This window comes from Bos indicus x Bos taurus, chromosome 24 (assembly GCF_003369695.1).
Source record: "Bos indicus x Bos taurus breed Angus x Brahman F1 hybrid chromosome 24, Bos_hybrid_MaternalHap_v2.0, whole genome shotgun sequence".
NCBI classification, from domain to species: Eukaryota; Metazoa; Chordata; class Mammalia; order Artiodactyla; family Bovidae; genus Bos; species Bos indicus x Bos taurus.
The window spans coordinates 30044016-30056910 of NC_040099.1; the positions used below are offsets into that span (position 1 = coordinate 30044016).

Genomic DNA, 12895 nt, shown 5'->3' on the forward strand with positions numbered 1-12895 from the left:
AAAAAGAAAACAAAGGGAAAAATCCCAGAACCTGCCATAGCTCTATGTCTCAAGATTGAAAGGCCATTGAAGATGGACTCTCTTCATGGGCATGAAAGTTACAATTAGAAATACCAGTATTACAGACTCCTTCCTGCAAGTTCAGCACCATGCTGGGAGTCAAGTGGACTCCCTACTCTCTACTGGAGTAAGAGAGCAAGGAAGGGAGGTAGGGAAGGAAGCAAATAGAGGAGAATGGGTCTGGGGAAGTTGAACCAAGGTATGACTGCTGGCCAGTCGAGGAGCTTGTTTCACAGCATTTTTTTGCAGTTATTTTCACTTTTTGCAATTAAGTGTTTCCACCTAAAACTTTGAAACTTCTAATCAAAATGCACCTTTCAAAGCCATATTATTTATTAAGTTGTGAGTTCAATTCGGTTTAGTTGCTCAGTCATGTCTGACCCTTTGTGACCCCATGGACTGCAGCACCCCAGGTGTCCCTGTCCATCACCAACTCTTGGAGCTTGCTCAAATTCATGTCCATCGAGTTGGTGATGCTATCCAACCATCTCATCCTCTGTTGACCCCTTCTCTCCTGCCTTCAATCTTTCCCAGCATCAGGGACTTTTCTAATGAGTCAGTTCTTCACATCAGATGCTTCAACATCAGTCCTTCCAGTGAATGTTCAGGACTGATTTCCTTTAGGATTCACTGGTTGGATCTCCTTGCAGTCCAAGGGACTCCCAAGAGTCTTCTCCAACACCACAGTTCAAAAGCATCAATTCTTCAGCACTCAGCTTTCTTCATAGTCCAGCTCTCACATTCTACATGACTACTAGAAAAACAGTAGCTTTTACTAGACAGATCTTTGTCAGAAAAGTTATGTCTCTGCTTTTTAATATGCTGTCTATGTTGGTCATAGATTTTCTTCCAAGGAGCAAATGTCTTTTAATTTCATGGCTGCAGTGATTTTGGAGCCCAAAAAATAAAGTCTCCCACTGGTTCCATTGTTTCCCCACCTATTTGCCATGAAGTGATGGGACCGAATACCATGATCTTAGCTTTTTGAATGTTAATTTTAAGCCAACTTTTTCACTCTCGTCTTTCACTTTCATCAAGAAGCTCTTTAGTTATTCTTCACTTCCTGCCATAAGGGTGGTGTCATCTGTATATCTGAGGTTATTGATATTTCTCCCAGCAATCTTGACTCCAGCTTGTGCTTCATTCAGCCTGGCATTTCACATGATGTACTCAGCATATAAGTTAAATAAGCAGGGTAATAATATATACCCTTGATGTACTCCTTTCCCAATTTGGAACCAGTCTGTTGTTCCAGGTCCAGTTCTAACTGTTGCTTCCTGACATGCACACAGATTTCTCAAGACGCAGGTCAGGTGGTCTGGTATTTCCATCTCTTGAAGAGTTTTCCACAGTTCGTTGTGATCCACACAGTCAAAGGCTTTGGCGTAGTCAGTAAAGCAGAAATAAATGTTTTTCTGGAACTCTCTTGCTTTTTTGATGATCCAATGGATGTTGGCAATTTGATCTCTGGTTCCTCTCCTTTTTCTAAATCCAGCTCGAACATCTGGAAGTTCACAGTTCACTTACTGTTGAAGCCTGGCTTGGAGAATTTTGAGCATTACTTTGCTAGCATGTGAGATGAGTGCAATTGTGCAGTAGTTTGAACATTCTTTGGCATTGCCTTTCTTTGGGACTGGAAAATTGACCTGTTCCAGTCCTGCGGCCACTGCTGAGTTTTCCAGATTTGCTGGCATATAATAGTGCAGCGCTTTCACAGTATCATCTTTTAGGATTTGAAATAGCTCAACCGGAATTCCGTCACCTCCACTAGCTTTGTTCGTAGTGATGGTTCCTAAGGCCCACTTGACTTCACATTCCAGGATGTCTGGCTCTAGGTGAGTGATCACACCATCATGGTTATCTGGGTCATGAAGATCTTTTTTGTATAGTTCTTCCATGTATTCTTGCCACCTCTTCTTAATTTCTTCAGCTTCTGTTAGGTCCATACCATTTCTGTCCTTTATTGTGCTCATCTTTGCATGAAATATTCCCTTGGTATATCTAATTTTCTTGAAGAGATCTCTAGTCTTTCCTATTCTATCATTTTCCTCTATTTCTTTGCACTGATCATTGAGGAAGGCTTTATCTCTCCCTGCTATTCTTTGGAACTCTGCATTCAAATCAGTATATCTTTCCTTTTCTCCTTTGCCTTTAGCTTCTCCTCTTTTCTCAGCTATTTGTAAGGCCTCCTCGGACAACCATTTTGCCTTTTTACATTTCTTTTTCTTGGGGATGATCTTGATCACTGCCTCCTGTACAGTGACATGAACCTCCGTCTATAGTTTTTCAGGCACTCTATCAGATTGAATCTATTTGTCACTTCCACTGTATAATCATACGTGATTTGATATAGGTTATCCCTAAATGGTCTAGTGGTTTTCCCTACTTTCTTCAATTTAAGCCTGAATTTGGCAATAAGGAGTTCATGATCTGAGCCACAGTCAGCTCCCATCTTGTTTTTGCTGAATGTATAGAGCTTCTCTATCTTTGGTTGCAAAGAATATAATCAATCTGATTTTGGTATTGACCGTCTGGTGATGGTTATTAAGTTGTGGAGAATCACAATCACCAAAAGAACTAGAGATTGGTCTTAATGTAGCATGTTTAAGAGGGAAAGTGTAAGTGGGGCATGGTGCTTTACAATTTCTCTCTATATTGAGGCTTCCCAGGTGACTCAATGGTAAAGAATCCTCTCGCAATGCAGGAGACACAGATCCCTGGGTTGTGAAGATCCCCTGGAGAGGGAAATGGCAGTCCACTCTGGTATTCTTGCCTGGGAAATCCCATGGACAGTGGAACTTGGCAGTCTACAGTCCATGGGGTTGCAAAAGTGTCATACACAACTTAAGCGACTAAACAACATTTGATATTCTCCAGCTTCCAACAGATTCACTGTTGTTAAAACTACTTAAAAGGACTCCTTGACCATTCCGAATTATTTCTCTAGCTAGGTCATTCTCTGAAATAACCTCCTCTGGTTTGAAACTTCACACACTGCTTCCCCCCACCCCCCACCAGCCCCATCTTCCAAATCACTCCTTGTCACTGCAGGACCTGGCTTTGTGTTTCAGAGAAGTCAGAGGCTACCCGCTGAGAAGTAGCTCAGATATGTATGCAAAATCTGTCAGCCAGTTTGCTTTTTTCCCATCTGCTTCTCCTCGTGTTACTATGGGGGAAGGAGGAAGTGGATGCACCTGCATCAAGGTGAGTCCCAACCTTTGCTCCGGTCCTCTCTGTATTGTCCTCCCGTAAACCTCCCTGAATGAGTGACTCCTTTTCTCCTGAATCTTCAGGCTCTTCCTCTCTATGGCTGCTCGTTTTCAGTATTCACAATGCTCTAGTTTCTCCTTTAAAAAAGAAAAGAAGGTCTTTTCCAAATCCTGTGCCCTCTTCCGACTTCCCTCCTCCAGGGGATCTTCCTGACCCAGGGACTGAACCCATGTCTCTTGCGTCTCTTGCATTGGCACGTGCGTTCTTTACCGCCAGTGCCATCTGGGAAGCCCCTCTTCCACCTGACCTGTCTTCATCTTACTGCTTTCTCCTTGAAAAAAAAAAAAAAAAAAGGCTTTTCCTCCTCCTTCTCTGCTCTTCTTCCATCCCTTTGAGGATCTGTTTTCTTCCACCTGAATTTTACACACTAGATTTTTCTTCGCTTGCCTGCAGGTCCACTTGGCTTTTCAGCCTCTCCCCTTGCCCTAGTGATTTCCTTCCCTGTTATAAGCCAGCCTCTCTTCTCCACTTGTCTTCAGAACCTCAGAGACATCTAACCCTCTGCCTATGGGGTGCTATTGTTCTATCTCCCTCAAACCTGCCCCTCCTCCAACATCCCCCATCTCAGTAAATGTCACCCAGTTGCTCCCGTGGAAAATGTGGGACTTGACGCTTGGCCTCTTCTTCAGCTCTCATACTCGGTTCCTATCAGTGTTACCTGCAGAATGGATATGGTGCTGTCTTGTTCTGGGCTTCTTCACTTGCCATCTCACTGTCTCTGGAAACAGCTCGCTAACTTCTCTCCCCATGTCTGGTCAGGCTCCTCTCTCTCCCACTGTCCACGTCACAGCCAGAATGAATTTTACCAAATGCAGATCTGAGTGTGTCCCTCCATAGGTTGAAATGCCTCAGAGGCTTCCCAGTGTCCTTAGAAAAAAAAAGCACAGCCTTCTACATGATCCTGTGCTATCTACCCTTTTCCTACAGACCCGTCTCCTTACTTCCTATTACCCACCTCTGACAGTCCCTCTCTTGCACTGAGCTTCTCTTAGCAGCTTCATCACAAAAGCTCCTTCCTGACCATGTGCTGTTCTCATTTTTTTTTTAATTTCTATTGGAGTATAGTTGCTTTACAATGCAGTGTTAGCTTCTGCTATACAGAAAAATGGACCTACTATGTATATGCATACATCCGCTCTTTTTTAAATTTCCTTCCCATTTAGGTCATCCCAGAGCACTGAGTAGAGGTCCATGCGCTGTACAGTAGATTCGCATTATGTTATCTGTTATGTACATAGTGGTGTTTGTATGCCAGTCCCAGTCTCCCAATGCATCCCACCCACCTCCCTTTCCTCCTTGGTGTCCATAGGCTTGTTCTCTCATGTGCTGTCTTTATCCCTGAAATTCTCTGCCCTCCTCATCCCAGCCATCCCTGCCCATCTCCACACTTCGCCTTGGGGCTCAGATAAAATCCTCTGGGAAATTCTCTCATCCCTCCAAGTCCTCTTGACTAGACTTGCTGTCCCTGCTCTTTCCTGTCCTCTATTCCCTTTTATCAGCTACCACAATTGTAATTTCATGATTATCTGGATAATTCTGTGCTATATCTTCCCCACCAGACTGTATTCATCCCTGAACCTTCATCAGCTAGCGTGGATTCTAATACACGGAAGGTCTCAATGAATGAATGATGCACCTTCTCTTTTTCTTTCTCTCTTGTGAAATCTACTTCCCAGCCACTCCAAGTTTACATGTGATAGGTTTTCCATCTTAAAAGGAAAAATCTGCATAAAATATAGAAATAATTTTGATTCTATTTTGGTGCTAGTCTTAACCCATTTTCTTGAAGGCTGTAAGCTCTCTGCTTTTTTCTCCTTTTTTTTTTTTTTTACAGTATTTGACTGTAGTTCATGATGAATTTTTTATTATTTATTGGAGTGCAGTTGATTTACAATATTGTGTTAGTGTCTGCTGTACAGCAAAGTGAATCAGTTATACAGAAACATATATCCACTCTTTTTTGATTCTTTTTCCCATATAGACCATTACAGAGTGTTGGGCAGATTCTCTGCTTTTTTCTAAATTACAAAGAGGAATTAAGAGAGCAATAAGCAATACAGGAGGAATTTAAATCCATGAATCCATTGCATTATTCTTACACTGAATATCAAAGGGCTTTACTTCCATTTGGTTGGAGACTCAGTAGCTCACAGGAGTCAGTACCAACTGTTACAGTGCGCGCTTCACCAGGCTACATCTCTCTGAAGTGGATGAGTTTTGCTGGCCCGTGTTTTCCTTTTCACAGATGTGGTGCAGATTGAGAAGTTTATGTGCAGTGTTACAAATGTGAACTTTGACCTCATTCATCTTCTACTTTTCTAAGTTCTATTTTAAACTTAGTTGTAAGTAAATGGCTACCCACTTCAGTATTCTTGCCTGGAGAAACCCATGGACAGAGGAGCCTGGTGGGCTACAGTCCATGGGGTCACAAAGAGTCAGACATGATGAAGCGACTAAGCACAATAGAAAAGTGAAGTCGCTCCATCGTGTCCGACTCTTTGCAACCCCAGGGACTATGGCCTGCCAGGCTCCTCCATCCATGGGATTCTCCAGGCAGGAATACTGGAGTTGCAGCCATTAAAAAGAATACATTTGAATCAGTTCTAATGAGGTGGATGAAACTGGAGCCTATTATACAGAGTGAAGTAAGCCAGAAAGAAAAACACCAATACAGTATACTAACACATATATATGGAATTTAGAAAGATGGTAACAATAATCCTGTGTACAAGACAGCAAAAGAGACACTGATGTGTAGATCAGTCTTATGGACTCTGTGGGAGAGGGAGAGGGTGGGGAGATTTGGGACACTGGCATTGAAACATGTATAATATCATGTATGAAACGAGTCGCCGGTCCAGGTTCGATGCACGATACTGGATGCTTGGGGCTGGTGCACTGGGACGACCCAGAGGGAGGGTATGGGGAGGGAGGAGAGAGGAGGGTTCAGGATGGGGAACACGTGTATACCTGTGGCAGATTCATTTCGATATTTGGCAAAACTAATACAATATTGTAAAGTTTAAAAATAAAATAAAAGAATACTGGAGTTGGTTGCCATTTCCTTCTCCAAGCACAATAGAAAGTATATCTCAATAACCTAGATACCTCTAACATAGTTGAACTTTGACATTTCTGGTTCTGATTCTCCTGGCTTTATGAGGTTAATAACTCCCAAAATAAATAGATATATAGGTACATTATCCTGATTTAAATTTTACAGTAACAATGGATTCTTTTGCATGGCCTTGGCCTTTTATATTATCACTTTCTTATTTAATAGTTTCCATGTACAAGATATGTAAACATGTATAGCCAGTATTCTGTAGTTAATAAAGTAAAAATTTATAAAAGTAGTTTTCTTTTTTAAATTAGCACCCTATTTAAGGTAAATCAAATACAGCATCAATGTATGACTAAATCGAAGGATTGCTTAGCTGTTGAGGAGCATCCAAGAAGAATTTGAATCCACCAATGTTTCATCATCTCTCTAAGGCAAGGTCAAACTTAGATGACCTTTACCTTATTTTTGAAAGGCACTCCACATTCACAAATATATTTCCCCCACCTATTCTCTGATGCCCAAGCTATTCTGTAATAGAAGGCAGTCCTTTCCTGACATTCTTGAAGATAATGCTTAAGCCCAGAGGTAACATATCATCAACAATTAGCATTTTGGTGGATGAGAACATAGGTGGAGTTTCTCCACTGAGAAGACTCTGTTAGTAGAATGGAGGGTGTACACACTGGACTTGGATTTTGAAGAGGTTGAGGCTAGCTCTTTGGAATAAACGAGAACACACACACTGAGTGTGGACTGGAGTGTTAAACACGTACCTTCCTGCCTACTTTGAAGTCATGCTTGATATTATCAGAAGTTTCCCGACTCAGGAAACACTGTCTCACCAGTGTCCTGTTCACCAGCGCTGAAGCTACTCAAACAGTTTGTCTTGGCTAGTCTGACTTGCTCCAGACCAGTGAGATCAGACCATTCCATGCACCTTTTTAGGTGACAGTTGGAGCTGCAGTAACTTCTAAAATTGCAGCAATCCTAGAAAGGCTGAGAAGTAATCACATAAGTCATTTGAATCTGGAAAGGGGACGAGGATGACAAATTTTAGTGTAAAAGAAGAAATTTACAACTGGGGATAGAAAAGAATTTTTAGCAACGCTTGTTGCAGCTCTCTATAAACATGGCACACTAGAGTGTTATGGGGATAAAGAACCGGGGATATCTCAGCCATACCTAAAATCAAGTGAATGGATATGAAGACAGGCCAAATAGAATCACAATAGAAATTTATATGACAGGGAACACCGTTTCACCTCAGTTCACAATCTGTGCACTGTTAGAGGTTTTCAGAACAATGAAAATACCTACTTGCCCCAATTCACTGAAACTGGTTGACTTCTATGAATATAACATACCCTCTGCAGGCCTGGGGTGTGAATTTAAAACATCTCTGAAAACAGATTCATCAATGAGCATTTGATCTTGAGCAAATAAATAAGAGAAATTAATAAAGCCTAGAGCAGCTCACCTCTTCAGGGCATTGGCTAAAGTCTATTATTCTGATTACATCAGAGAGAAAATTCCAAGTGTATAGTGATTCTTTTCCCTTCATGCTAATCAGTTTTCCTTCTAATGAGGTCTACAAATAGGGGATGGAGATAGAATGGGGGCAAGTATAGAGAGCGCAAACAAATACTTGAAGCTAAAAATTCTGAATACAAGAAATAGAAGAAATTCCTCTTAGGTCGATGTAGAAATTCTATACTGAAATTGATGTGGATTCTCACTCAAGATCAGTTATCAACCGAGTGGTTGTTCCCTACCCTTGTTTCTACCCCAGAAGTGACTAAGAAGTTGAACACACTTCCATCAAAAATAGTGGTTCAGGGGCTACAAGGGGAACACCCTTCTGTTCTTAAGGGTCCTGCTCCTGGAAGGAGTGTGGGAGTTTGTACATGGGAAACCCACTCCTTCCAGGAGGTTTTGAATTTTTCCCCAAACGGGCTGTCCCTTCCCCATTTCTTCCCCATATATGACCTGTGTTGTCTTAGTTTCCTCATGGATAAAATGAGAATGATATAGACAAGAATCTGTAAAGGTGTGAACGGATCTACAGAAAAAGTTTTAATATCTTCCATTTGCCTCTTTTATTCAGTTTGTTAAATATGATACAACAGAGCTGGGTAGGTTGACTGTTGTAGTTAAGCTCTTGAGCACTTAGATTCTAAAGAGAATCTAAAAATAGCCTTGATTAGAAGTAAATATGATCTATTTAAAGGTCACTGTGACTGTGCTTCAGGGCATTGAGATTGTTTCTACCAGATATCTTTCGAGAGAGAAGAAAGACACAAGATTGGTCTGTGTCGATTCTTGGGCTACACATCTTAAAAACTATCATTTATGAAAGTGAAAGTGTAGTCACTCAGTCACATCTGATTCTTTGTGACCCCATGGACTATAGCCTACCAGGATCCTCTGTCCATGGGATTCTCCAGACAAGAATACTGGAGTGGGTTACATCCCCTTCTCCAGGGGATCTTCCTAACCGGGGGATCAAACCCAGGTCTCCTGTATTGCAGGCAGATTCTTTACCATCTGAGCCACCAAAGTACCCCTAAATATATGCCTTTTCATACTGTTCATGAGGTTCTGATTCTGGGAAAGATTGAGGACGAGGAGAAGGGGCAGCAGAGAATGAGATGGTTGGATGGCATCACTGACTCAATGGACATGAGTCTGAGCAAACTCCAGGAGATAGTGAAGGACAGGGAACCCTGGTGTGCTTCCATGGGGTCGCAAAAAGTCGGACATGACTGAGCGACTTAACAACAAATTATTTGCAGATACGCTGCTAAGAGCTTAATTTGTAATATCTTATCTAATCCCCATGAGTCTTTTATTATTATTCCCATTTTGCAGATACAAAACTGACATTTAAAGAAATTACATAGCATGTCCCATATTCCACAGAAAGTTATTAAATTAGGATTTAGGCCTAAGTAACATTTTTCTTCTTAGTTACCACACAGTCTGTAGGGCTAGCAGACGTGATCAGAAAGCATAACTGGAAAAGAGTTATAAAGAGACAGGCCACTCTTGTCTGTTCTGCTTTTTTTGTTTCACAAGATGAATGAAAAGAAACTATGCAGAAATCTGAGTCTTAATAAAACTTAGTGGAGGGGGATGTGAGTAATCCCATTCCCAAATCGTTTGTTTTGTAATAGTATGCTAAGTTGCTTTAGTGATGTCTGACTCTTTGCAACCCCATTGACAGTAGCTGGCCAGGTTCCTCTCTCCATGGGATTCTCCAGGCAAGAATACTGGAGTGGGTTATCATGCCAATAAGTATAACCGAGGGAAAACTGCTCTTATAATAGGGGACAATCACTTTTTCCAATTTGTAAGTTAATTTATAAATAACTCATTATTACAGCATCCTACAGCTACTCAAGAAACGTTTTTCTCTGCCTAATTAAAATAAACTGATAATAAGTCACGTGCTTTGTCCCTGAGACAGCAACATTTGTGCTAGGAAAAGGAAATGTTTAGACAGAATTACAGTGAAAGAGATTTTGAAATTGGACCTTGTCACTAGGGGGCACTTAGGGATATAAAATCAGCATTACCAAAAATACTTGCTGAAATAGAACAATTACTGACATTTACCTTTCAAGAGAGGAGAAAATACCTGATTCGGGATGTAAGAATTCAGGACACCTTCTGATGGACTGTTTTCAAGTGCCATGTTGGTTGGAGAAGGAGCATTTACAGTGAGAGGAAGGGATAGTTAGGGAGTTTGGGATGGACATGTACACAGTGCTATATTTAAAATGATAACCAGCAAGGAACTCTGCTCAGTGTCACGTGGCAGCTTGACATGTACACAGTGCTATATTTAAAATGATAACCAGCAAGGAACTCTGCTCAATGTCACGTGGCAGCTTGGATGGGAGGGTGTTTGCAGGAGAACAGCTACTTGTAAATGTGTGGCTGAGCCCCTTTGCTGTCCTCCTGAAGCTATCACAACATTGTTAATTGACTGTACTCCAATATAAAATAAAAAGTTTTTAAATAAAATAATAAAATAAAACAGGCATAGTTTTGAGGTCAGGAATCCTGTCTTCTCTCTCCCTCTCTGTCTTTTACCGCTGGAAGCATGAATGTGATATGAAAGGGGAAAATAACAAGACGAAAGAACAAAAAACAGCGGGGACAAGAGCTTGGTCTTCCTCAGCCCCCTTTGTGGCTTCCTCTTGCTCTCTTTCCCACTGCCCTCATCCCTTCCTTTAATCTGGCCCTGAGGGTGTTTGCCCCCCTTCCTCTGTGGCCCAGAGTTCCTTGGTCTTCATTTTTACAGCCTCTCTCTTTCATTTCATTTTTCCTCCCATTATGCCTGGCTTTGTTTTTCCCCCTTTATTGTTCCTCTTTGTTTTCATTAGCTGTTAGATTGAGTTCCAGTTTTAGTTTTGTTCCTGTGTTGTGGCTTATTTTCTTTTTTTCTCCTTTTTAAACACTCACATCTCTATTTCCTTCAGAAACTCATAAAATGTGTTTCCAGGATCTGTTTTACCTAAACTTGATAGTAATAGACAGCATGTTATCTGATGCCAGAGGAGAATCGTTTATCACACTAATCGAATAAATGGGGAGAAATAAGAGGGAAGAAACCCCATTCTTACACACTAGCCTCTGACAGCACAGAAACAAGCAGAAAAACCTTTTGTGGTGTGTGTGCAAGACTAAAACCACAGATTCGAGAGTGAAAGTTGTGGCCAAAGGAGAGCTCGCTTTGGTCCACAAGTCCCCGAACAACCAGTTTAATTGATTTTCTTTTCCAAACTCACCATTTCTTTTGCTTGGCGTGTGAAAAAGTTGTAAAGTATATTAAATCATGAAGTCTGTATTTAGCAGATATTGGATATCTCAAGCAGAGCAAAGATGGGAGACCTTCAATTGCCCTACTCCTTATATGTGAAGGGGAAAAAAACTTCCTATATTATGCACCCTATCTGTGGAAATTACCCTGCAGTTATAATTAAGAAAATAATTGCAAGTACAATTTACCAGGTCTGTGCCCATCATTTCATCCTATAAATTGAAACACTTCACCCACCGACCTAGTTTGTGAGCTTTGGCTAACCCCCCATGAGCGATAGATCTAGGTCTTCTTGAATAATGAAATGGTGGTCTGGGACTGGGAATCGTGAATTTGGTTCCTTGCTCCCCTGACTCACCATGTGGTCATAGGGAAGTCTACACATCATCAATTTTTCCAGTAGGAAAATGATTAGTGTAATTGTTATGCAGATTACTCTAAAGCTTTGATTTCAATCAGCCATCCTTGGCACCCAGCCTTGTCCTCACCCTTTAAATAAACTTTTTGTTCAGACCAACAAAAAATGTTACTTCGGATGCCAGTTTTCACAAGATTATTTAAAAATTAATAAAAAATAAAATAATTTCAAAATTATTTTTAGGATATGTTCCTGTTTCCATGTATTTCAAGCCAAATTAAATCCTAAGATGTCCATCCAGCTTAGTCAACCCCCATGATTGAATTATAATAAATAAATTAACTTCTGTTTTTGACTTGGGAAAAGAATCTTATTTTTCTACCTTTTTGCCATTTGTCTTCTCCTCTTACACAGCCCTACTCCGCTGACTTACCTTCACATTTTATATATTTATTTACAAAATCATTAATATTCCTTAACACTTCTCCTTAGGAAGATAGAACATTTGCTTTTCTTGATTATAGCAATAGATTGCATTTCTGTATCACATCTACTTCCTGGCTCCTAAAAATGCCACAGTGGTCCATGAGTGGAAAGAGCAGTGTCTGGACTAGTGTTCTATAAGCAGACTGTCCTAATGCAGGGCCCTATAATATGCTTTAATATATACACCAGAAGGAGCTAACTATATTCAGCAGAGTAGTGATTTCCTCAGGGGAGAAATGACCTTCAGGGAAGATTTTCTGAAAGTCTCTGAGGATAGTTTTCTGTTGTCACAGAAAATGCAGGTCACTGACATTTCGTCAATAGAAACCAATACTGCTAGATAGCCTTTCTATGCACAGGTCCATTCCGTCCAAAAAGAAAGTGACCCCAGTTATGCGTGGCTTTCTGAAATCCTTGCACTTGAAAAACATATTTATCATTTGGTGGTCCAAGACCCCACCTCTCTTTGAGATATAAACACAAAAAAATTACTGCGATCTTTTATTGTTGTTCACTTACTAAGTCGTGTCCAACTCTTTGCAACCTCATGGACTGTAGCACTCCAGGTCCCTCTGTCCTTCACTATCTCCTAGAGTTTGCTCAAATTCAAGTCCATTGTGTTGGTGATGCTATCTAACTGTCTCATCCTCTTCCGCCTCCTTCTCTTTTTGCCTTCAATCTTTCCCAGCATCAAAATCTTTCCTAGTAAGTTGGCTGTTCACATCAGTGGCCAAAGTATTGGAGCTTCAGCTTCAGCATCACTCCTTCCAGTGAACAGTTAGGGTTGATTTCCTTTAGAATTGACTGGTTTGATCTCCTTGCTCTCCAAGTG

At 41.0% G+C, this 12895-nt stretch overlaps 1 protein-coding gene across 6 annotated transcripts in view; it reads left to right on the forward strand.

Annotated features, from left to right (window-relative positions):
* Positions 1 to 12895, forward strand: part of CHST9 (carbohydrate sulfotransferase 9) — a 279495-nt gene that overhangs the window by 182212 nt on the left and 84388 nt on the right. The window contains exon 1 of one of the 6 annotated variants that reach the window (XM_027525929.1): positions 3160 to 3264. The exons of the other annotated variants lie outside the window; for them this stretch is intronic. Coding sequence (XP_027381730.1) covers positions 3249 to 3264 — 16 coding nt within the window. The 5' untranslated portion in view covers positions 3160 to 3248. Of the gene's footprint in view, positions 1 to 3159; positions 3265 to 12895 lie in introns of those variants that run through there. 6 annotated transcript variants of the gene reach the window in all.